Here is a 26,104-nt window from a genome sequence, read left to right as displayed (position 1 = left end):
AAAACAGTTCTCCTGTTTCTTGAAAATATGTTGTGCTTATACAGTTATCCTGTTTCTCAAATACAGCTCTGGCAAAAACCCCTGCTGTGGTGTTCACAATCTTCTTGCAATTGGACAAGCAGGATGGCAAAACAAGTGCTAGTAATATCCACAAAGTAATAGAAATGAAAAAATAACTTTTAACCGTGCCAAAGGAGTTGAAAAGAAAAGTCTTGAGTGAGGAAAAGGGGTCAATTCTGGCTTTACTAGCAGAGGGATATAGTGAGTGTCATGTTGCCTCCATCCTTAAAATTTCTGAGACAGCAGTCCATTACAACAAGGTCAAGTAGTAGACATTGGGGACAACAAAGCTACAGACCGGCAGAGGGTGAAAACGACTCTCCACTGACCGGGATGACGTCATCTTATTCGAATGTCACTCAGCAACCGCAGGATGACATCAAGTGACCTACAAAAGGATGGCAGCTGGGGTAAAGTGCACGGCCATGCCACACAGCTAGGTCAATCAATGTGTGGATGAAGGACCTCCACATCAAATCCCTGCCATGGCCAGCCCAATCTCCAGACCTGAACCCCATTGAAAACCTCTGGAATGAAATCAAGAGGAAGATGGATAGTCACAAGCCATCAAACAAAAAAAAAGCTGCTTAAATTTTTGTACCAAGAGTGGCATAAGGTCACCCACAAGCAGTGTGAAAGACTGGTGGAAAGCAGCCAAGACTCATGAAAGCTGGGATTAAAAACCATGGATATTCCACAAAATATTGATTTCTGAACTCTTCCAGAGTTAAAACATTAGTATTGTTTCTAAAGGATTATGAACTTGTTTTCTTAGCATTATTTGAGTTCTACAAGCACTGCATTTTTTTTTTTATTTTTTTTTTTTTTTGTTATTTTGACCATTTCTTATTTTCTGAAAATAGAAAATTTATTGCTTGGAAATTCGAAGACATGTCGTCAGTAGTTTATAGAATAAAAGAGCAATTTACATCTTACTCAAAAATGCCTATAAAGAGAAAAATCTGACAAACTGAAAATTTTGCAGTGGCCTCTTAATTTTTGCCAGAGCTGTATGTGTTGATGCTGCTGTAATCACAGAACTTCATTAACAAGTGTTTTTATACCTCCAGCATTTGCATTTTAATCCATTGGCTGGTGATTTAGATAAAATCTTATCTGTAGTGCAAAACCTACAATATGAGATGGATTTAATACAAAAGTGTTGAAAGTGGGCTACAGTAGTGAGGGAGAGCTTGTGGAGAGAGATCTTCCTTCCATCACACATTCCCTGAAGTCCTTTCTTCAGCTCTTTCCTTTTTCAGCATTGTGCAATTCTTTTCAGTACAGTAACTCCGTGGTTTTTTTTTTTTGTTTTTTTTTGTTTAGGCTTGGGATAATATACATCAGGCAATTCTGTACATGATCATTTTCCATTACACGAATGCTGCATGTTTTGCATGGAACAGAACACAGCTGTAGGTATACGATTCTATTGATATTATGTTAATCTGTAGGATAATTTCACAAGTCCTCAATGTGGAAGTGTTTGTTGGCTGATGTAACACCATATGTTAATTACTACTGAAGTGAAGGGTTTCTCCAGCCAGAGGGCTTCCGAGCACTATAAAATGTATGCATGGTTGTACACCGTGGGAAGTGTTAGAGGAGTAGTTTGAAACAAATTTTTTTTTTTTTACTTCAAAATTACTACTTATTGTCATAATCTAATCTCTTTTCTAATATACAATAATTAAAAATTCCCCCACTGCATTTCGTCATTACGCTAACTGCTTCCTTTTTATGTGTGCAATATGCACAGTGACAGTGCTCTTGCTTGAAAGCTCTAATCAGGAGTAACAAACCGCCAAGAGCGCACTGTCATCACGCAGTGTAAAGCTCCCGTCTCACATAGCGAGATCGCTGAAGTCACCAAAATCGGTGACGCAACAGCGATCTCGCAACATGTGACACGCAGCGGCGACCCCCCCCCCGCTGGATATTGCTGATTGTGCTCGAATGTCCTAGGCAATTTTTTTCATAGATGGTGTCCTGCTGGCCAGCGCGCATCGCTGTTTGACGCCGACGAGCAACCTCGGTGAAACAGAACTCGGGGAAGCAGGCGGGAATCGTCAGAATAGCTGCTGTGACAAGGTACCAACGACCGCCGAGGTCGTTACACGGATCACCAGATCGTTGCTATGACGCTGAAGAGATCTGCCTGTTTGGCAGCTTACTAGCGACCATTTAGCGACGCACCAGCGATCCTTACCAGGTCGCATCGTTGTCTGGATCGCTGGTGCGTCTCTAAGTGAAACGGGACCTTAAGATGATTACTCGGTGTGAGGGGAAAAGCGGAGACGGGCACTGATCTCTGCATGCCAGGTATTCATGTTACAACGCACACTGACCATGCAATCTCTTGATGGCTCTACTTCCTATCTGAGCCGGCGAGCGCACTGTCACTGTGCGCATTTCACAGTGACAAAAATTAGTTATAGCCCGTGACCTCAGCCCCCTGATGACTGCTCGTTTATCACTGACACACTCAAACAAAGCATCAAAGTGGAAATGGTAAAAAAAAAAAAAAAAAAAATATTCTGGACCAACCCTTTAAAATATCAGGTTAACATTCATTACAATATGAGTATCTAGGACCTGAAAATGATTTATATAGCTGTTCTTACTACTTGGAACCCATAAGTAAGCTGCTGTTGACGGATCTAGTATTCCTTGCATGCATTTAAAAAAGGCTGCGCATAGACCCTGTAGTGCAAATAAGTAAACGGGGTCTCTAGTGCCACCTATTGTAAGTGACAATCCTAGAAGTCCATTTTGACCCTTTAAGAAGAACTCGTCACGAAAACTTAATTGTCCAGTTTTTGTTGTCCATGCTACTCTCCTGCGTATTTTGTTTTTCCTTATCGGCCATTTGGTTTGAGATAATTATTATTTTTTTTTTGTTTAGTTATTTTAAGCTTTTTATCAAAGGGGGTGTGGCTCAGAACAATAGAGCTGCCTAAAGACATGCCCCCTTTGGAGGACCTTTAAAAAAGGCCCATATCTCTGGAACCGTATAGCTAATTTAAAAAAAAAAAAAAGAAACAGCGTATTATTCAGGGGAACAGCGGGAATAAAATAAGAGCAAAAACTGGACACTTTTGATCTGATGCCAGGCCCCCTTTAAGAGCTTAGCTAGAAACTTCTCCAAAAGGAAAAGGACTCTACTTGCTGACAGCTGTTTTGTAGGTTATTAACCTCATAGTTTACATGCCCCTGGGACTTGTAGTGACGTGGACTTCCTCCTTATTTCGGGACGTTCTGAGGCCTGCTATGGCTTCATAGATTTGTTTGGGTGTTTATATTATGGAGCCATAATAGATTTTAAAAGGCCATGTCTGTACTTTAAAATTGAGTCGTAAATAATTTTTGCAATAGAATTTCTTAAATTTTGCATTAAGGTTTTACATTGCTGGCTACAGAATGAGTTAACTCGGTGAGCTTGTTTTGGCAGGTAGTTTATAACTTTTTTTTTTTTTTTTCGAACTCCTCTGTGTTGATTTTAGGACCACATCAAAGATTAGCTCCATTTTGATGTGGTCATTAAATCAGCACAGAGGAGTTCAGAAAAAAAACATACAAGTTTTAAACTCTCCACTAAAACCAGCTTACTGATGGATTCTCATTTAACGCCCATCAGTAAGCTGGTTTTGCTATGGAGTTTAAAACTTGTATGTGTTTTTCTGAACTCCTATGTTCACAAAATCAGCACAGATCAAAATTGAGCCAAACCTTGATATGGTCTTTAAAATAAGCAGAGAGCAGTTCGGGGAAAAAGAGTTACGAACCACCCCATCAGAAGAAAATCAGTGACAGATTGTTTGTTCTGATACTAGAAATGTGCTGGGAAAAAGAGAGCCTGTACAATTCTTAATGGAACCCAACTGCATTTTTTTTCCTTCTAAAATGCATGCATTTAGGAAGAAAAAAATCATTTAAGGTGTCCTAAGTAGAGTTGAGCGAAAGGGGTCGAAAAATTTCAAAAGTCGGCAAAGTCGGGTTTCATGAAACGAAACCCGACCCTAGGATGAGGTTGGCCACGAGGTCGGCGACTTACGCGCCAAAGTCGCGTTTCAAAAGTTTGTTTTGCGCTCTTTTTCAGCCAATCAGGATCCACGGACACTGAGGGCAATGTGATGACATAGGCACGGGTCACCACCATCTTTCAGAAGGGCATGCAAGTGATTGGCTTGCTTTGGGGGGCGTCACAGGGTATAAAAGGGCGTGCACGCCGACCGCCATGTTACTCATGCTGATCTCAGAATAGGGAGAGCTGCTGCTGCTGATGATTTTGTAGGGAGAGCGTTAGGCAGGGAAGAAGACACCAAAAACTGCTTCTGCTGCTAGCGATTTTGCCTGTACAACACACCAGTCACTGTGTGTGCAGTGCAAGGGGAGGCTATATAGTGGTGTATCAGTGGTGTTGGTTGTTAAGCTGCCTTCTAAGGCTTCCTGACATTCCTGCATTGCTGTTTACCCACTGCTCCGCAAACTGCTTTTTTAAAAGCAATCCCAATTTTTTTTTTTTTTTTGTCCTGAGGTACTGAGCGTGCATTTTTTCACACCATACAGCGGTGTACGCTCCTCACACAGTACCGTGTAACGGCTGTTATCACAGCCACAGTGAAGCTATCAGTGTGTCACTCTGTGAATAAAACGAGGACATGTTCTGTTCTTACAGACCTGCACTCTAGGGAGATTCCTATTCTGCCCAATTCTACATACACCTTGTAGTTTGTGATACACTAGCCAATTTCTACCTGTGACATAGCGCTGTGATATGGATTGTGTGAGGCCCACTGAATAAGTGTCCAGTGTCCACAAGTGTGTGCAGAAATTCAAAATCTCCCTTATCCTCTAGTCACTTTGGTCACAGCTGTGCCATTGAGCCTGTCACATAGCGCTCAGATATTCATTGGGCCTCACACAATCCAAAAGTGTCCAGTGTCCACAAGTGTCTGCAGAAATTCAAAATCTCTCCTGTCCTATAGACACCTTGTACCTTGTTTTACATTACTATATAGTTTGTTGGATTTTGTCTACATTTCTACCAAAAATGAGGAAGGCTGGTGGAAGAGGCCATGGAATTGGGCGGGGGTTGGCAGCTGGTAATGATGGTGTTGGTGGTGGATCTGATGGTAGTGGCAAGAGCAAAATAGGACCGAATGCAGGAGGTGTTGAGCCTGCGTCATCGTCTGGCTACATAAGGCCTCGAACGCTTAGTTTTCTAGGAGTTGGCAAACCGCTTTTAAAGCCAGAGCATCAGGAAAAAGTTTTGTCTTACATTGCTGACTCAGCCTCCAGCTCTATCGCCTCCTCTTCTTCAGTTGTAAAAGCACTGAGTCGTCATTGGAGGCTCATGTTCATAAACCACACCTTTCCTTGTGTCCTTCACCCCAACCAAGATTGAAGGATGACGCAGGCCATACTACTGATTACTCCATGGAGCGGTTTTCACATACCATGCCTGGATTATCAAGTGCAATGGTGAATTACCCAGGCCAAGATGAATCTGACATGGAGTGCACTGATGCACAGCCGCTGATGGATGATTCTGCTGGTACATTCACTCAGAGCACTACATTGTCCTCGCAGTGTACAGAGCCAGATTCTGACCCTGATGAGACTCAGGTGCCCCTTCCCGCACACTATACCACCATACACGGTGACACAGAGGAAGGTGCACATGACATAGAAGAGGAGGTGATGGATGACCCAGTTGTTGACCCAGATTGGCATCCATTGGGGGAAGAGGGTGCGACATCCATTGGGGGAAGAGGGTGCTGCTTCCAATAGCTCAGATGAGGAGCATCCACAGCAGACATCGACATCGCAACAGCTGTTATCTGGCAGGCCCGGAGCACTCCAAAGACAGGTTCCAAACATCAAGAGTTGCTGGACAGCTTGTCCAGAGGGTCAAAAGATCACAGTGTGCTAGGCTGCAAAATGTCTGCCAAAGAAGGAAGAGTGCAGTGTGGCACTTTTTTGAACAAAATCCTCATGATCAGGCCAAGGTTATCTGTAAGAAGTGCGCAAAGACCTTTAGCCGAGGGAAAAATCTGAAAAATTTGAATACCAGTTGCATGCTTAGACATTTAACCAGCATGCACTTGCAAGCGTGGACACAACACCAAACCTCAAGTGCCACATGTGCAACTGATCACAACGAAGGTAGTCAGCAACGCTACATTGTTTCCCCCACCGGTTAGCACAGCAGCAAATGTTGAGGTGTCGTTGCAAGGCCACAGCAGTCAGGGAATCCCACTGTTATATCAACGAAAGACTGATTCTAGGCCATCAGAAAGAACTCCAACTCCATCACCATCATCAACCCTCTCTCAGTCCGCCCTGTCCACCGCTACTTCTACCATATGCAGCTCTCAAGTCCAGCTCACCCTCCCAGACACTATGAGTAGGTCAAGAAAGTACTCAGTCTCTCATCCGCGTACACTGGGTTTGAACGCCCACATTGCCAAACTAATCTCGTTTGAGATGATGCCCTTTCGGTTGGTGGAAAGCGCAGCTTTCCGCGAACTCATGGCCTATGCAGTACCACGCTATGACCTACCCAGTCGCCACTTCTTCTCTCGCAAAGCCATCCCAGCCCTCCACCATCATGTGAAAGACCGCATTGTCCATGCACTCAAGCAGTCAGTGAGCGGAAAGGTGCACCTCACAACTGATGCATGGTCCAGTTGGCATGGCCAGGGCCGTTACGTGTCCATCACTGCGCACTGGGTTAATGTGGTGGATGCAGGGTCCACAGGGGACAGCGGTGGTGGGACAGTGCTGCCTAGCCCACGGTATAGGAAACAGTTGGCTGTAGGCGTTCGACCCTCCTCCAGAAGCGAAAGCTCGTCCACAGAGCGCAGTCGTACGAGCACTCCATCTGCAGCTGCCACTGTTGCACACGAGGTGTCCCCCTATCGAGCAGCTAGTGGAAAGCGTCAGCAGGCAGTGTTGCAGATGATGTGTTTGGGCGACAGACACACCGCCGAGGTGCTGGCCGAGTACTTGAAGCGACAAACTGAGTCATGGCTGGGCAGTGTACATCTTGAGGCAGGCAAGGTAGTTAGTGATAACGGGCGTAATTTTGTGGCAGCCATAGCCCTTTCAAAACTCAGCTACATACCTTGCTTGGCTCACACCTTGAACCTGGTGGTGCAGTGCTTCCTCAAAAATTATCCGGAGTTAACAGCCCTGCTCCAGAAGGTGCGAAGACTGTGCGCGCACATCCGCCGGTCGCCTGTACACTCCGTTCGTATGCAGAAGCTGCAGCGATTGCTCCACCTTCCCAACCACCGCCTCATTATCGACATTGCAACAAGGTGGAACTCCACCCTGCACATGGTGGAGCGGCTGTGCGAGCAGAGGCAGGCCATAATGCATTTGTGGGAGGATACACGGCCAGGCACTTTGAGAGCAGACATGGAGTTGACCGGTGTGCAGTGGTCGAAGCTGAAAGACCTTTGTAAAGTCCTTCAGTGTTTTGAGGAATGCACACGGCTGGTAAGTGCAGACGACGCCATCCTAAGCATGAGCATCCCACTTATGCGTCTGCTCATGCAAACTTTGACGCACCTTAAGGAGCAGGCGTCTGCAGCCAATGTTGATGAGGAGGAAGAGGAGGAGGGAATCCTTGATGACATTCAGCCATTGTCTGCTCAGGGACCTCTCCTGGACGAGGTGGAGGAAGAAGAGGAGGAGGAGGATGATGGGGATGATTACTTAGGGGAGGAGGATGCATCTCGTGGGGCAAGTGAAAATGTTGGCGTGGCAAGGTCTGGTACAGGGTTTGTGCGTGACTGGAGGGATGTGGATTTGCCAGAAAGTGCTCCTCCACCCAGCACTCGCAGTGCATCATTGACACCGGGAACATTGGCCCACATGTCAGATTATGCCTTGCAGATCCTAAAAAGGGACCCCCGCATTGCCAAAATGATGAACGATGACGACTACTGGTTGGCCAGCATCCTGGATCCACGCTATAAAGGCAAATTACAAAACATCATTCCACAGGAGAACCTTGACCTAATATTGGCTAATAAACAAGCAACTCTGGTAAATCGGTTGCTTGAGGCATTCCCAGCACACAGCAGCGGTGATGGTTCTCACACGAGCCGTACGGGCCGGGGGCAGCTTGGCAGAGGTGTTTGTGGTGCACACAGCAGAAGTGGCATTGGAGACAGGGGTTTCATGACAATGTTGTGGACTGATTTTTTCAAATACCGCTCACACAACTGGTAATACTGCATCGATGGAAAGTGACAGGAGACAGCAGTTGTCAACTATGGTTACAAACTACTTTTCCTCCCATATCGATGTTCTCCCACACAGGTCATTCCCCTTTGACTATTGGGCCGCTAAACTGGACACCTGGCCTGAATTGGCCCAATATGCCTTACAGGAGCTCGCTTGCCCAGCTGCAAGTGTGCTATCGGAAAGAGTCTTCAGTGCAGCTGGATCAATCCTGACAGAAAAAAAGGACCCGTCTGTCAACCCAAAATGTGGATGATCTAACCTTCATTAAAATGAACCACGCATGGGTTTCCAAGGATTTTGTCCCACCTTCCCCTGATGACACATAGGGTGACAGAAAAATGGCTTGCTTTGGTCCACCTCTTCCTGGGACTTGACCTATTTCACCTTTTGCATCAGCTGAATGTCCAACATCAACATATGCCACTTTCTAAAACTCCCTAACTGTGCTGCCTCCCCCCCCCCATGGCCGGGGTCACCACCTAGCGCACGACACCGTGCGAGTTCTCGTTGCCCTGGACAGGTGGGTAGGCCGACTCTTGGGCTCGGGCACTGGCACAGGGTCCTTCATAGTGCAATCAAGTGTCTCTGACGGTGGTGGTGCACACCCGCCGTCAGACACACCGCCGTACTATGAGGGGCCCAGTGCCAGTACCGACGCCCACGAGTGGGCCCCCCTTGCTTGGGCAGGGCCCCAGCATTTGCAATCTTTACCTCTCCCTGCTCCTCCGCTGTGTAGTCTGGGCCGTCAAATCCATACTGTGCCTGACACCGTCTGAGCCTGCCTCCTGATGTATAGACATATATTTTGAATGTGTACGCTATCCATACATGTTATCTGGGGATACGGTACCCTTTCTAACCTTTGTGCAATCACGTGCAATCCATACTGGGCCTAACACCATCTGAGCCTGCCTCCTGATGTATAGACATATATTTTGAATGTGTACGCTATCCATACATGTTATCTGGGGATACGGTACCCTTTCTAACCTTTGTGCAATCACGTGCAATCCATACTGGGCGTGAGAACGGCTGGCGAGCTGTTAGGCAAGCTACAGCACCTGTGGTTTGCACATGTAAGTTTTTCATTTTTTCAGGAATGACGGTTAGGGTATGTGCACACGCTGCGGATTCTGCTGCGTTTCTGCAGCGTTTTTGGCTCTGCAGAAACGCAGCAGATTTTGCTGAGTTGTACAGTACCTTTATTTCCTATGGAAATAAAAAAAAGCTGTGCACATGCTGCGTTTTTTTCCGCGCGGTTTTGCTGCGGTTTACAATCCGCAGCATGTCAATTGGTGCAGAAACGCTGCGGTTTTACACCTCATCCATTATGAGGTGTAAAACCGCAGGGCAAAACCGCAGAAAAAACGCAGATAATCCGCAGATAAACCGCAGAAAAACCGCAGCACTTTGTCCTGCGGATTTCCTGCGGTTTTCTCTACAAAATCCGCAGAGACTAAAAACTACGTGTGCACATACCCTAAGGCCTAATTCCGGAACTGCGGTTGACCTGCACTTACTGGGAAATCATTGTTCGCGGGTAATAATTGTAATCAGTGATCCCCATCACTAACGTTGTTCAGCGGGTTATCTGCACCTGTAAGCGACAAACGCTGGCCTTTTCAGTGTAGCGCACATGCAGCCACGGACATGTAAGGGCATGACACACCAGTTATTGGCTAATCTCATGTGCCAGAGCCTCACGTGTCCCTCTAGTAAGCCGGACTCGGACCGCGGGGCATGACGGAGTCTCGTTCGTTAACGGAATTAAGCTTGCAATGTGTGCATCTTTTCTGTAGCTGGCATGGTTGAGGTTTCCCAGGTGGAGTCGAATTTAACCGTAGGCTCCACTCCTGGTGGTGCCCTTCTGGACATTCCTTTAAGGTTCAGCTTTGCAACCATACTGCCCACGTAAAACAAACACTTTGCCTTCATGAACGCTGTTTGGAGGGTCATGACTCGTGGGAATAACGCCGCCCAATCAGTTAACCTGCTAGAGAGATCCTTCGTTGCTCCCAAGCATGACATCACACTCCCTAGGAGGAAGGTAATGCCACTGTGGCGACCGTACTCCTGGGGGCGACACAAGTGCACTGATGTCCAGCCACTGCTCGATGAATCTGCTGGTACATTGACCCAGACCACTACATTCCCCTCGCACGCTACACGGCCTGAATCTGACCCTGATGAAACTCAGGTTACCCTTCCCATATACAGTTCCATCTTACACGGTGACAAAGAGGAAGCTGCAGATGAAAGTGCAGGTTCGGCCCACCCGCCATCAGACGCACCACCGTACTATCAGGGGCCCTGTGCCAGTGCCGTCGCCAACGAGTGGGCCCCCCTGCTTGCTCAGGATCACAGCACTTGCAAAGTTGAAATACTGTGCAGTGAGATGGAAGATGGGGACGACGAGGAGTCCAGACTAGTACAGGGATTCCCTAGCGAGGAGACTTATTTGATTGTTTTCAATGTTGGGACAGCAATTTTTGGGGAGCACTATACTCTGGAGAATGATAGATGGGGCCCACCATACACTGGAACATTCCAAAGGTGGACATCAGACACTGGAGCAGCATTTACAGGGCCCATTATACACTAGAGCATTAGAAATGGGGCCCATTATGTTTGGAGCATTATTTGGGCCCATAAGACAGTGGAGCTTCATCCATGGGGACCAACATATACTGTAGCATTATGTGGAGCTCATCATATACTGTTTCAAACATTATATGGGACCAATGATTCTGTATGGAGAAATAGATGGGCCTCGTCATGAGATGTAAAAAGTGAGGTATTTTTCATTGTACTATACCGCTATTTCTCTGCCGTATCCGAGCATGATGAGTTGTGGTATGTGTTAAAGGGGCGCTCTTTCGCCCAGGGCACATGAAAACCTGCAGCCAGCCCTCCCCCCCCCACAAATTTAGCCAAATAACCCCCATTTTTCAGTGCGTAACTTGTATTATGAAGTTAATTAAGGTTGACAAGCTTAAGTAAGAAGAATTGATGCTTTTGGCATTCAAATGGGCACTGTAGGTGTGTTTCCTGTCCTCCTCTCACTGCCGACTTTTATTCCCCATTGACTTACATTGGGTTTCGTGTTTCGGGACGACCCCGACTTTTCCCTATAATCGGACGATCTTGCTCGACCCGACTTTTGGAAAAGTCGGGTTTCACGAAACGAAACTCGACCCTAAAAAACCAAAAGTCGCTCAACTCTAGTCCTAAGCAAAGATTAGATCTGCAGACTCCCGAGCAGAAGAACTTCATGGATCTCACCTAGGTTCATGTGAATTAAAGGGAATTTTCTCCCATTTTCACAAATGGTATGGTTGTATAGTGCTTGTAAACACAATGACTTTTGCTGTTTACTGTTTGTTAAAATTTTAAGCCGTTCTTGAAATATAAAACTTTTTTTGTTTCTTTTGGTGTAAGTTGTTGCCTTGGAGACCGACCACCACAGCTAGACACCAGAACATGCAAATTGTTAACAAGCTCTTTTCTCTTAAGCTTGTAAGTGCTGTTTCAAAGCTGGTCGCACGGTTACCACCTAATCCCAGCTGGCTTCAGCCAGTGCTTACAAGCTGGACATCAGCGGTGGTCGGCAAGCATTTGTAAACTAAAGAAAAGTGTTAATATATCAAGAACGGCTGAACATTTTACCAAATGGTAAAAGTGCTTGTTCTTACAACCTGTATCCAAAAATACACATCTATGAAATGGGGGGGGGGGGGGAGAGAAACCCTTTTAAATGATTCTAGTTGGGACAAAACAAAGCCATATAACCCCATCCTATAATGTGTCCTGTTGCTTTAAATACTTAAACAAGGATACTATACTTTTGGTACAATATCTGGAGGAAAAAATCCTACTTGACAACTTTCCTGTTGGATCAGTTTCTGGCTTTGGATTAAGCTATGTCAAGTTGTAAAAGACTAGAATTTTTTTTTTCCAGAAACAGCGCCACACTTGGCAGTAGGCTCTGTCTGGTACTGCAGTTCATTTATATTCACTTGAATGATGTTGAGGTGCAATACCGAACATGGCCTAAAGGGAACAGTGGTGCTGTTCAGGTAGAACTTGTTTTCTAGACAAATGAATTAACCTTCGTGCGGACCCCAGGACTTGGAATGCTCTTTTTAATTTGGGCGCGCAGGTCAGATCATATAGGTATTCGCAGTGTTGTGTGATTTCAAAGGGCAATAATAGAATTTGTACGTTATTTTATTCCTGTGTTAAGGAAGCCATGTTTTTCCATTCCAGGGTTTAAAGATGATATCCATTATTGGAAAAACACAGCTCCTTTTTTTTTTTTTTTTTTGTTATTTTTACACAGTGTACACATTGGATACTGAATACAACGCCCATCATTGTCATCTGATTGCTCTGATCTCAGTGAGACCAGGAGCCAATTATCCAAGTGGTCTCCGATGCCTGGGAACAGCGCAAACTGTACCGCATTTCCCAGGCGCTGGTATATGTGACACGGATAGCTTTGGTACTCGTTTTTCCAGTAACGGAAATATGTGCTCATATTGAATGTTTGGTCTGACCAGCGGATTTCCTTACAGGCTTGGTAAACTTGGCCTAAAGGGGTTGTCCAAAGTAGTAGGCAAGAAAAAGGTGATTTTCCCCCTAGAAATAGCCCTACCCTTTTCCATAGGCTAATATGTTCTAATATGTTCAAAGTCTTCTTGACTGTGTCAGTATAATTCTAGCTATGAGAGTCATAGTGTTTAAGAGATATTCTTAAAGGGTCTCTAAGTGTGTGTTAGAAGGGTCTCTGAATACCCTGTCACTTGGTACTGGAGCTGTACCTTAGTCAAGAGAATGCAATGTTAACCCCCTTAAGGGTATGTGCACACGCTGCGGATTGGGGTGTGGATTTTGTAAAATCCACAGGTCAAAAGACCTGCAGTTTTACCTGCGGATTAGCCTGCGGTTTTTCATCTCCACAATGGAGGAGATGGCAAACCGCAGCAGAATCTGCAGCAAGAATTGACATGTCAATTCTTTCTGCGGTTTAGAAACCGCAGGAAAACCGCACGGAAAAATCCGCACCGTCTGCACTGCGGTTTTTAAAATCCATAGGATATTATGGTACTGTACACCGCAGCGGCCAAATCCGCTGCGGAACCGCAGCAGAATCCGCAGCGTGTGCACACACCCTCAGAAAATAGTGTAAAGAATAAGTTTCATGATTAATTCATTTGTAGGATTGTCCTCGGGTTCACATACTTTTGTGTCCATTAATATAGAAAACACATTTTACTCTGAAATAGGAAATACATTTTACTAAAAGTTTCTTTTACAAAAATTACAGATTTTTTTTTGATTTTGAAAGGAACAGAACATGATCTTGGAGTTAATTTTCTGGAGCCTCCGAGGCGCTCTTCATCTTCCGTCTTGTCACTTGCGATCACTGGTGAGACTTGTGATATCCCATTAATCTCTGTTGGTTTGATCTTGGCGCGGACTTCACAAATTTTGCTCTCTTTCTGTTAGATAAAGGGCAAAAACATCCTTGGTTCAACAAGGTTTTGAGAAAGGTTCTTCAGTTGTTGGATGGAGTCCACCAGTTGAAAACCAAGTTGGGACAAGGTGGTGTTGCAAAAATTTTGCACAGTTTGGACTATACTGAAATGTAAGTTTAACCTCCAGTTCTCCACAGTCTTGGATGAGTTCCGGCTAGTTGCAAATTTGCTAGAATTAGGGGCAACCGTTGCATTGGTGTTCTCCTCAATCCAGGACGAGAGTTCTTCCTTCCATGGAAGACCTAGAAAGTTGTAAATTTCATTTGCTTTCTTGATAGGATCCTTAGCGAGGTCTTCATACCGTACCAGCATATACTTTCCTTTCAGCCAAGAAGGTCTACTGAAAGCCGTTTTGAGGGAGTTGCTGTAATCTGTACACATGTTGATGAGCGATGTCAGGTCCATGTTGTGAGGTTTTCGACCTGATGAGTTCCAGATTTGGTAAGATCTATACTGGCTTACAAAAGTATTTATTCTGGAGGCCAGAACTGCTCGGGGGTCCCTGACGAGATGAACCACTTTAATACTCAATCTCGGATCATCCACCAGAGTCCTCATATGGTTGAGCTCAGGAATTCTGATTATTTTTATGGCCATGGTTCTGTAGGATCGACAAGAGGTGGAAGCCAAAGTCAAGTTTATTTTTCGACAGTGCTTCATACATTGACTTTCGTTTTCTTGGTTGCATATGGGAGGAGAACATAAGGCTTTACTTGATCCTCGTCTGAAAAACGAAGACGTGATGTGATCTTTAGGTTGGGGCTTGATGTAGTTTTCCAGGAGATAAAAGTCACAGTCAAAGAGGTTATGCAGCAAATCTCTGGAGGCCCCAAGAAGAGACCTCTTGTCTATGGAAGGAAGGCCTTTGGTAAACATGTCCTGTACATGGAATAGGGGCTCATATAGATAAAAGATGTCAGGGTTTTGGTTAAAAATTTGCCCAAGAAATGAAGACCCGCTTCTAGCACTGGTGAATATTAGGATGTGTTTTCTGCCCGGTTGTCCGTTGACCTCTTCACATAAGGCTCTTGTTGCATTATCTATGAGAGAAAGCGTAATACATAGAAGTTACTGTTTATACTTTGTAGAAAAAAGGGAGGGTCACCAACTTGGAAATTCTACTTATCAAAAGTTGAGTACAACATGTCCCTCAGCTGGGATTCCCAGCGATTACATGGGGCAACTTCTGACAGTAAGTGCTCAGTTTCCCTGCAGCACCTCCACAGGAGAAGATAAGTATTACAATGTCGTAATTAAAAGAGAACTACTCATAATAATCACCACCAGGAGTCTAATACTGGATATACCACCGAACACCAGGTGTCTCATACCCTCTACCCTGAGACTGAAAAGTGACCATATATTTCTCATGTATAGTCACCATACCCGGTGCCCTCCATTTGCCTTTACTTGATTTACGTGAATCTACACTGCAGAATCTTGTATCAGCCAGAAAACGATCACATCACCGTGGGGAAAGCCGAGTGGGCTGTCTCATACTGCTTCACATCACGTGGTATTGCACAGGCAATCAGGAACGACTATCCACAGCCAGTATAAAAGCCAAGGCTGGGAAGGAAACAGCCGCATTGTAATGAATCTGGATAGTAAGAGGATGTTACCGCTCAAGCTATAGAGAAAAATCTATAAAACACTGAAAAAGCTGTAAAAAAAAAAAAAAATGTAAAAAAACAAGAAAGCGAGTTTGTCACCTTTGTGTCCACAGCGATTCTCGGGCGTCAAACTTCGGCAAGGTGTTGTGAAGGTCATCCTGATGGACTTAATGGCTGTGTATTGGATTCCCAATGATGTAAACACGAACAGCACAAAGACTTTCCATGAACACTCCATCATTCAGAATTTACATAGCTTCAGCCGTATGTCCTATGGAAGACATGAAACAGTCGTGACTTGGCACAAATCTCACATACGGGGTTACAGGGATAGTAGGATTCACTTAAAAGTTGAGATTGTACAAACGTGTAAATTTCTAGGGGACCATTCTATAGGATGGTGGGGAAGGAGACAGTAGGTTGGGAGTGTTCTGTCTATGACATAATTCATGATCCCAGACTACTTGTTTATGTATATACCTAGTGATTTGCTGAGAATATCAATAATGCTCAGTTTTTCCATAGACTTTAATGTTTAGTGTTTTTGACTCCATCTAGTGGCCAAAATAATAACTGCAGTGTTATTCTCTTTCTTTCATTTTCCCTTCTATATTTTCCCTCCAATCCACAATGTATCCTGGGTAAGTTTGCAAAGCATCATGGTCTATTCCAGCCCCATTTTTCTCTCCTGTCTGCCATTTTCTATCAAGCCTGCATTTTGGGAACATCTCATTCCTCTACTCCCCTTGTGTCGGCATCGGTGGTATGTAAACATGCTCCCTGTATATGATTTTTGTCTTATATTAGCCAGCTTAGTTACACTCCCCCCCCCCCCCCCACACACACACACTCAGCTACTAGTCTAGATTGTGTATGCTATGTTTATTGTGGATTTCCATGAACCCAGTACTGATTCTATGTATGTTTGTTTCTGTTTGTAGTTTCACCACATCTATATACCCTACGTTTAATAAAATACAGATTCAACTACAGTCTCCCTTATTGACTGATTCTATGTATGTTTGTTTCTGTTTGTAGTTTCACCACATCTATATACCCTACGTTTAATAAAATACAGATTCAACTACAGTCTCCCTTATTGGACCCCGGTATAGCGGTTTAGCTGCCTGTATACACTACACGAATCCCATTCCTCATTAGTAAGGACAGAACAGGGGTTGCAGCAGCTCCAGTGATGGTGAGGCGGTATCTCCAGGGGTGGTGAGGAGGCAGTGGGGATCATCATCGTTTTCAGGTTCCATCTGAAGGATCCAATGTGGTTGATAGTCGGACTTGTTGGGGCAAAGAATTCCAGAGGACAGGGGCAATTCGGGAGAAGTCTTGGAGGCGGTTGGGTGAGGAGAGACTAAGTGTGGAGGAGAGAAGGAGGTCTTGGGAGGACCGGAGATTACGTGAGGGAAGGTATCGGGAGATTAGTTCAGAGACATATGGAGGAGACAGATTATAGATGGCCTTGTAGGTCAGAATTAGTAATTTGAACTGGATACGCTGAGGGAATGAGAGCCAGTGAAGAGATTTGCAGAGGGGAGAAGCGGAGGAGTAGCGAGGAGAGAGTTAAGGATGGACTGGAGAGGTGTGAGGATGTTAGCAGGGAGGCCACAGAAAAAGATGTTGCGGTAGTCGAGGCGGGAGATGATGAGGGCATGCACACGCATTTTAGCAGATTGAGGTTTGAGAAAAGATTTATATATAGAGGTGTTATCAGTCATTGCACAGGAGGAGGAGGAGGTGAGCTGTGAGATCGCCTATAGTCAGTGGATGTAGTGTCACTCCATTATGAAACTCGATAATCAGAATAAAAACTGCCAGATTTCGGGAATTACCCCCTTCCCCCATGAAAACTATATATAAACAATAGGACATGTTCTGATGACACAGGTTATAGCGGCTGACGCACCAGATCTAATTCTCCTATGCGACTCTTCCAATATCTTACATTTCACAATATGAATCTCTTCCTTACAGTCCCATGCAGCCGCCATTAATCAGTTAGAACAATAACAATCACCATTTGTCAGATCAGCGCCATTAGGACCGGCATTTATTTATTTTTTTTAAATTAATTTTCTCAATGATCTATCGTCCGCGCAGACATTTCCAGCGCTCCAGATGTCCGCCGGCAGGACGGGCATTATCCTCGCTGCGGCTGGAGGAAACTGCGGAAGGCTTCTCTATGTCCTGGATATTAATATCAACCACAATGAAAAGACGGTGAAAAGTAAAGAATAGGCGTCTCGCCTCCACCGCCTTTCAGGAAGGATCCTATTGTGTAGACTGCTGACATATTTCATTGCAGGAATAAGCTGTCAGGGTCCAGGTGATAAGATCTCAGGAACAATGTGTCAGTCGGATCCTTCCGCAGATTCTATGGAGGGGGGGAGACGCTGTCGGCTGTCACTAGGATCCAAAATAATAAAGTCTACGCTTCTCGAAGGAAACAAAAAAAAAGAAAGAAATAAAGGTACGAGCGCGTCCTGTTACTTCATTATATTTACCATTATCGGCGGAGAAAGATCGAGCAGGAAAATGTGATGCGGGGACGTTCTCCAAGAGTCGCTGAAAGTTTTTTTGAAAAGTTTTTAAAAATGTAAAGAATAAATCAGAATTAAAAAGTAAAATAAAGTCAAAGATTCCGGTCATTGGAAATTCTTAGATCCTTAGGATAAAAAGAGTATATTCCTCCCCCAGAAGAGGATGTATGATCTATGGATGAACAGCATTACGGCTGAGGTTGTGTAGGGGTCCTCTACCTGAAGACACAAGCACAGAGTCACTACACAAAACCTAATTTAAAGAGGTTTTCCAGTTTCAAAACACTGCCTTACTTATCCTCACCAGGTCCAGCGCTGTGTCTCCGTTGCTGCTCCTTGTGTCTGTTATTGCCTGCAGCTTTGACATCATGTTGACAGCACTGCAGCTAATCAGCGGGCTCAGCGGCTCTGCTTGAGTTGATGACAGGAGCTGCTCAGAACCACTGAGCTCAGTGGAGGCCGCAGACAGGTAGCGGAGGTCCTGGAGGCCGCAGACAGGTAGCGGAGGTCCTGGAGGCCGCAGACAGGTAGCGGAGGTCCTGGAGGCCGCAGACAGGTAGCGGAGGTCCTGGAGGCCGCAGACAGGTAGCGGAGGCCCTGGAGGCCGCAGACAGGTAGCGGAGGCCCTGGAGGCCGCAGACAGGTAGCAGAGTTCAAATGTCCAGGGAGAGGGTAACAAAGCCCGGCTCCGGGACAGGTGCGTAACAAGTATAGGCGGCAGATTTTATGAATTTAATATACTGTAAATTTAAAGCGGTTTTCACATAATGGACATTAAAAAACTGCGCACAGGGGTGATCAATGTTTGACCACTACAATGAGCGTAAGGATCTGTTCCAACATCTAAGGGACTGCCGACGATATCTGGTGTCTTCTATAAATGCATAATAGATATCCATTGTGGGAAAGCCTTTCCAAAGTGACTCACAATCTCTGCTTGCAGTGAGTGCAGAACCCCTTTAGTATTTTTGGGTTCACCTTTTGACAAATGAAGATTTAATGGCGAATTGCAATTTCTAGTGTGCAGGATGCAATCGTGACCACCAGGTGGTGCTGTCTTCTCCACTGATAACAATGGTCTTTTTATGGTGCACCATCTAGTGGCTACAAGCCAGTACTGCAGCTTCTAATACTTTTCCACTCTCGGTGTCCATTGCATCCTCGAGGCATATACTACATGATTATTATTCATTCCTTGTCTTCTCTTTGTACAGACATTTATTTGCAAATCTTTTTGTAGTCCTAATTACCTCGGTCCGCATAGAGTGGATTATATTATTTACCTTCCGCGTTTCGTTTACTTTGTGGAATCCAATTACATTTTTTTTAGTTCTAGCAACCAAGTTTACAGTCTGGACATCTTTTTAGTAACCCCAGTGGTTTGTTCAGCGTCAGATGTTTTATTTCCCACTTGCTGCTCGACTCATTTATCGAAATTACGCGCATGACAAAGGGGCTTCAGCGGGATCGGCGAGCGCCACGGGGGCTTCATCATTACTACACGGCCATCTGTTTCCTTTCTAAGCTGCGATCCGTAAACAACAACACAAAGCGGTATTATTCCCTTATTCCCGCTGTGACGGACGGGTAAAAAAATAAACTAAAATAAATAAAATTAACTTTGAAACCTAAAAGAACAATGAAATCACAGGTTCTAGCTACACCTTAAATGTTATTGGGGGATACTGGTGACATGACCTCTGGACAAGTCCTTCTCTGAGGGCTCCTGCCCATCGCCGTGAACAGTTCAGATTTCGGTCCTGAAAGGTTGGACGAGTGTCAGGCGTTTTTCATGCCAGTACAATCCTATTTACCTCCGAATGCAGTGCGATTGTAACACGAGCTTCTACACCGAGCAATTCTCTGTCCTTTACACAGCGTTTTCCAAATAAATATTTATATACACCCCTAATATAAAGCTCAATGTGTATGTCCGGGATTGGCATCTGCACCGTCGCAGCTACAGTCACAAAATTTGGCACAGTCACGCGTCTGGACCCCAAGAGCGTCATAGGCGTTCCAATTCACCAAACAATTTGACCTATTATTCTTATCATTTCCATGGTGTTATCGTCCTTCTGTAAAGCTGGAAATAACAATTTATTACCGCGCCAACACAGACCACCCTCTGACACAGACTGCAGGGGAAGCCCAGTATCACACAGGATAGGATTAGATACATGGCTCAGCAGTCAGTATCACACAGGATAGGATTAGATACATGGCTCAGCAGTCAGTATCACACAGGATAGGATTAGATACACGGCTCAGCAGTCAGTATCACACAGGATAGGAATAGATACACGGCTCAGCAGTCAGTATCACACAGGATAGGATTAGATACACGGCTCAGCAGTCAGTATCACACAGGATAGGATTAGATACACGGCCCATCAGTCAGTATCACACAGGATAGGATTAAATGCACGGCTCAGCAGTCAGTATCACACAGCAGAGAATTAGATACACGGCTCAGCAGTCAGTATCACACAGGAGAGGAATAGATACACGGCTCAGCAGTCAGTATCACACAGGATAGGATTAGATGCACGGCTCAGCAGTCAGTATCACACAGGAGAGGAATAGATACACGGCTCAGCAGTCAGTATCACACAGGATAGGATTAGATGCACGGCTCAGCAGTCAGTATCACACAGGAGAGGAATAGATACACGGCTCAGCAGTCAGTATAACACAGGATAGGATTAGACACATGGCTCAGCAGTCAGTATCACACAGGAGAGGAATAGATACACGGCTCAGCAGACAGTATCACACAGGATAGGATTAGATACACGGCTCAGCAGACAGTATCACACAGGATAGGATTAGATGCACAGCTCAGCAGTCAGTATCACAGGAGAGGATTAGATACACGGCTCAGCAGACAGTATCACACAGGATAGGATTAGATACACGGCTCAGCAGGCAGTATCACACAGGATAGGATTAGATACACGGCTCAGCAGGCAGTATCACACAGGATAGGATTAGATACATGGCTCAGCAGGCAGTATCACACAGGATAGGATTAGATACACGGCTCAGCAGTCAGTATCACACAGGATAGGATTAGATACACGGCCCATCAGTCAGTATCACACAGGATAGGATTAGGTACACGGCTCAGCAGACAGTATCATACAGGAGAGGATTAGGTACACGGCTCAGCAGACAGTATCACACAGGATAGGGTTAGTTAGACACACATGTTGTTTGTCAAAAGGCTCTTGATTGAGTTGAAAATAAAATACTATCAATACTTGGGTAATCGTTTAGTTAATTTGTGTTGCAAATCTGTTGTGTTGAATATATGATGTGAAATGTTTTTATGTGCAATATAATCATTATAATTTGTTAGAACTAACCACAGTTGGTTACTATGCCCAGGCAACACCGGGCTCTTCAGCTAGTGTATATATATATATATATATATACACACACATACATACAATCATAGATTAGATAGATCGATGAAAAGATGGCAATTCGTCTGCCACATACGCTGAGCTCACAGCATGACAGGTTAGAATATATATACACACTTTAAATAGATATAAAGATGTCACAAATAAAATTAGTACAGCCTTTGTGCAGCTTACTGTATATGTATTTAATTAATGATGATTTTTCTGAAAAAAAAAATGGTGTGGGCTCCCATGTAATTTTCATAACCAGCAGAGGGAAAGCTGACAGCTAGGGACAGATGTTTATAGCCTGGGAAGAGGGTAATACCCATGGAGCTTCCCAGGCTATTAATATAATCTAACAGTTGAATACTTAGACCTTACTGATTATTAAAATGGAGGACCCCCCAAAAATATGACATAGGGTCACCCTATAATTAATAACCAACTGCAGGCTGATATTAATAGCCTAAGAAGGGGCCATGGATACTGGCCCCCTCCCAGACTAAAATTCATCAGCTCTCAACCACATCGGAAATGGCACTTCTACAAGATGCGCCAAATCTAGCACTTAGCCACGCTCTTCCCACTTGCCCTGATGCGGTGGCAAGTGGGGTGATAGTTGTATAAAAAAACGAACACCCATAATAAAGTCCTTTTAATTAAATGTGGGGTCCAGGCACTGGTGAAAATTAAAGCTTATAAGCCCATGTGCAAAATTTCAAAGAGGGCCCTCAATTATCAAGGGTCTTCTCATATTGGCCAAAGGGAGCTTTTAGGCCTTCTAGCAGGGGTGTAACAATTGCGGTCAGACTCGTGCTGGAGAGGGGCTCACTGACGCTAGCAAATATTTCAGCTGAAGTGTATTGCGACACAGAGACCCACCAGGTACCTGTACCACAATACATGCTGCCAGGCAATCAGAGGCCAACAGCTCACATTGGAGGGCATAGCAGTGACATCATGCGTCATCCATGGAAGCTTTGTTTATTTTTTTTTTTTTTTATATAAATCAATAGTACACATACTTTGTAATATATCTTATCAGAGAATCCAGCTTTTTTCTCCTTCACTGATCTTTCATTCTCAAAATTCTCAAATCACAGGTAAAATGTGGCTTCAGTGAATACAAGTTTTCTCATTATTGAGACAAGAGATGACAGTTTGTGCTTATAAAGTTCTATGGAGAACTGTAACTGTTGTTTCAGGAAAACTTGCAGCAGAAAGTTTGTGTCTGCCTCTAGCTCCTCCCTAGAATGTCTGTGCCTGCCTCTAGCTCCTCCCTAGAATGTCTGTCTGCCTCTAGCTCCTCCCTAGGATGTCTGTGCCTGCCTCTAGCTCCTCCCTAGAATGTCTGTCTGCCTCTAGCTCCTCCCTAGAATCAATCAATCAAATTTATTATCGCCAAGTACATATTACATATATACAAGGAATTCTTTGTGGCAAAGAGGCAACATAATATATAACAACAGATACAACAAGTAACATCTAACAAGACAGATACAGTATATAGTCTACACATGACGATTTAATTGTTGAACAGAGAGTGGATAGAAGCTGTTCATATGGCGGTTGGTACTGCATTTGGGGACTCTGAAGCGACGTCCTGAAGGGAGTAGTTGGAATGAGGAGTGTCCCGGGTGAGAGGGATCGGATGAAATTTTCAATGCGTGGGATCGAATACTCTTATCATAAAGATCCTGGATTTTAGGCAGGGGGGAGCCTATAATTCTCTCTGCTGTTCTGAAAGTCCTTTGTAAGCGGAGTTTGTCATGCGCAGTGGCTCCCCCATACCAGACTATCAGAGAGGAACAAATCACAGATCTGATGACAGCATTAAAGAATAAGATCAGCAGATTCTTAGACAAACCAAATCTTTTCAGCTGACGCAGGAAGAACATCCTCTGTTGTTCATTTCTTATAACAGCATCCACGTTTTTCCCCCATTTAAGATCATGAGAGATGATAACACCAAGGAATTTGGTCTCTGTGACCCTAAGAACCACTTCGTCATGGATGTAGATTGGAAGTATCTCATGTTGATCTTTCCTAAAATCCACAACCATCTCAGCAGTTTTTTTAGTGTTGAGTACAAGATTATTGGCTTTACACCAGTCACATATTCTTTCCACCTCACTCCGATACAAGTCTTCAGCATTTCCCCTGATGAGACCAATCAGTGTCATATCATCGGCAAATTTCAAGATTTTTACTGAGTCTGCTGAAGAGATGCAATCATTCGTATAGAGAGAAAACAGTAACGGGGACAAAACACACCCCTGAGGTGCCCCGATGTTTGTGACCAAGGTGTCCGAAGTGAATGGTCCAACTTTTACACTCTGTATCCTGGCTGTCAGGAAGTTATAAATCCACAAGCATAAGTTGAGAGGGACTCCAAGAGCTACCATTTTCTTATGAAGTAAATTCGGATCAATGGTATTGAACGCTGAGCTAAAGTCCATGAAAAGAATCCGGACAAGACACGGACATAGAATGTCTGTGTCTGCCTCTAACTCCTCACTAAAATGTCTGTGTCTGCCTCTAGCTCCTCCCTAGAATGTCTGTGTCTGCCTCTAGCTCCTCCCTAGAATGTCTGTGTCTGCCTCTAGCTTCTACCTAGAATATCTGTGTCTGCCTCTAGCTCCTCCCTAGAATGTCTGTTTCTCCCTCTAGCTCCTCCCTAGAATGTCTGTGTCGCCTCTAGCTCCTAAACTAGAATGCCTGTGTCTGGCTCTAGCTCCTCCCTAGAATGTCTGTGCCCGCCTCTAGCTCCTCCCTAGAATGTCTGTGTCTGCTTCTAGCGCCTCCCTAGAATGTCTGTGTCTAGCTCATCCTCCATAGACTTTTAAAAGCACCAACTGTCATCTCCTATCTCTGTAATGGGAAAATCTGTCTTCACTGAAAACAGATTTTACCCCTGAATTAAGAATAAAAATCAGTCCAGGAGTAGAAAGAAGCAGATTGCTCTAATGAGATATATTACAAAGTTTCCTATTTTGACCTGTACTATTGATTTATGGACTAAAAATGAAAATAAGGATTACTTTTTAAATGGATTATACAGAACAGTAAAATCTTCCCTGGATCTCCTATGCATCATATACTCTGCCATAGTCAAAACTGATTCATAGGCGCTGAGCGTTACCCGCTGGAACAGCATTTAGTCACAACTTAAAATTAGAATCGACAATCTGCTAGAAACATCCGTCTTTGATTTCCTACGCGGATCAATAAGACCATTTGTCGTATGATTTTAAAAAAAAATAAAAAAAAAATAAAAAAATCCAATCAGTAAATGCAGTTTTATTTTACAGCTCATAGTCATAGGAAGTCGGAGCAGCAAACCAGCGAGAAGTGTCACAAGCTGTCACATCAGCGTCACTACACGGGAAAGGAAGAAACATCTCGTAATGACTTCAATCAGAGGCAAACATATGCTCATGTGTGTCACGGTGCTGGGAAACGTGTATGGAGCTGCGGGGGGTTCGCTAGGCAAAAAACGAGATGCTTCTCGTGGAAAATACATAATGAAATCATTAACATATTCATCAATAAATTATAATAACCAGCTGTCTGTGAAATCTGAGATATAAAGGCAAAGTCAGAAATTCACCATCACCAAAATCTGTTTTTTGTTTTTTTTTTACCCCTTTAGGGAACAGCATCACTGTAGTAAGCAGGCTGTGCCAGGAATTGCAGCTTGAGTGATGTTGGTGCCTACATTGGCTTAATAATATTATCATGATATCCGAAATAGATCTCCCCAAGAATCTGCCTCCAGAGCTTATTCTAGATTAACGGGAGTGTTACCAGTGTGAGAAATATAGATCAGGAGTGCAGACCGTCAGTCATTACATGTCTCAATCTTTTCGTGTAAAATAAGCTCTGGAGGCAGATTCTCGGGGGAGATCTATGTCTGGCTGATAGATCTTAACAGCTCATTTACATATTAAGAAAAATGTGGATTTCTCTGGAATAAGACATCGTATCGCAGATATCAAGGTGTCATTTGATTCAGCTTCCCATGACCTAAATTTACTTTCTGTAAAAGATGTAACAAAAGACAGAACACGAGTAGAATATTGTTTTTACATTCTTGTGAATTGTGTTCATTTTTTATGTTGGTTTTGCTGGTGGATTCCATCAGTGTTTTCCACTTGAAAAATTTGTAGTTTTTTTTTTTTAAACTCTTCATAGCCTAACGGTGTGGAAGCTTTTTGATTAATTAACGCTAACCTGACCCATCTATGCATTACATGGTTATTAATTTCAATAAAAATGGTGTAATACTTAATTTCCCCTGTGGTGGCGCTGCAGAAAAATTCAACATTTGCTGTAGGGCTCCTAACATGGATACTAAGATATTCAATAAGTCATTAATATCAGATCATTAGGAGTCCGACCCTCAGAATGGCCACAGATCAGCTGGTAATCTTTATTTTTAATCTTTATTTTTTTATATAGCGCTAACATATTCCGCAGCGCTTTACAGTTTGCACACATTTTCATCACTGTCCCCGATGGGGCTCACAATCTAAATTCCCTAGCAGTATGCCTTTGGAGTGTGGGAGGAAACCGGAGTGCCCGGAGGAAACCCACGCAAACACGGGGAGAACATACAAACGCCTTGCAGATGTTGTCCTTGGTGGGATTCAAACCCAGGACTCCACTGAGCC

The 26,104-nt window shown here is 44.2% G+C and overlaps 1 protein-coding gene across 2 annotated transcripts in view; it reads right to left on the bottom strand.

The window, feature by feature from the left end:
* Nucleotides 1–13,594: 13,594 nt before the first annotated feature.
* Nucleotides 13,595–26,104, bottom strand: part of LOC141083514 (carbohydrate sulfotransferase 1-like) — a 48,304-nt gene continuing 35,794 nt past the window's right edge. For both annotated transcript variants that reach the window (XM_073567824.1, XM_073567825.1), the window contains 2 exons: nucleotides 15,569–15,740; nucleotides 13,595–14,896 (listed from right to left, as the gene is read on the bottom strand). In XM_073567824.1, coding sequence (XP_073423925.1) covers nucleotides 13,824–14,896; nucleotides 15,569–15,710 — 1,215 coding nt within the window. In that variant the 5' untranslated portion in view covers nucleotides 15,711–15,740 and the 3' untranslated portion in view covers nucleotides 13,595–13,823. The remainder of the gene's footprint in view (nucleotides 14,897–15,568; nucleotides 15,741–26,104) is intronic.

Source organism: Dendrobates tinctorius, unplaced genomic scaffold, assembly GCF_039654945.1.
Source record: "Dendrobates tinctorius isolate UK_male_01 unplaced genomic scaffold, ASM3965494v1 ptg000020l, whole genome shotgun sequence".
Taxonomy (NCBI): Eukaryota; Metazoa; Chordata; class Amphibia; order Anura; family Dendrobatidae; genus Dendrobates; species Dendrobates tinctorius.
This window is presented reverse-complemented; position numbering and strand designations above follow the sequence as displayed.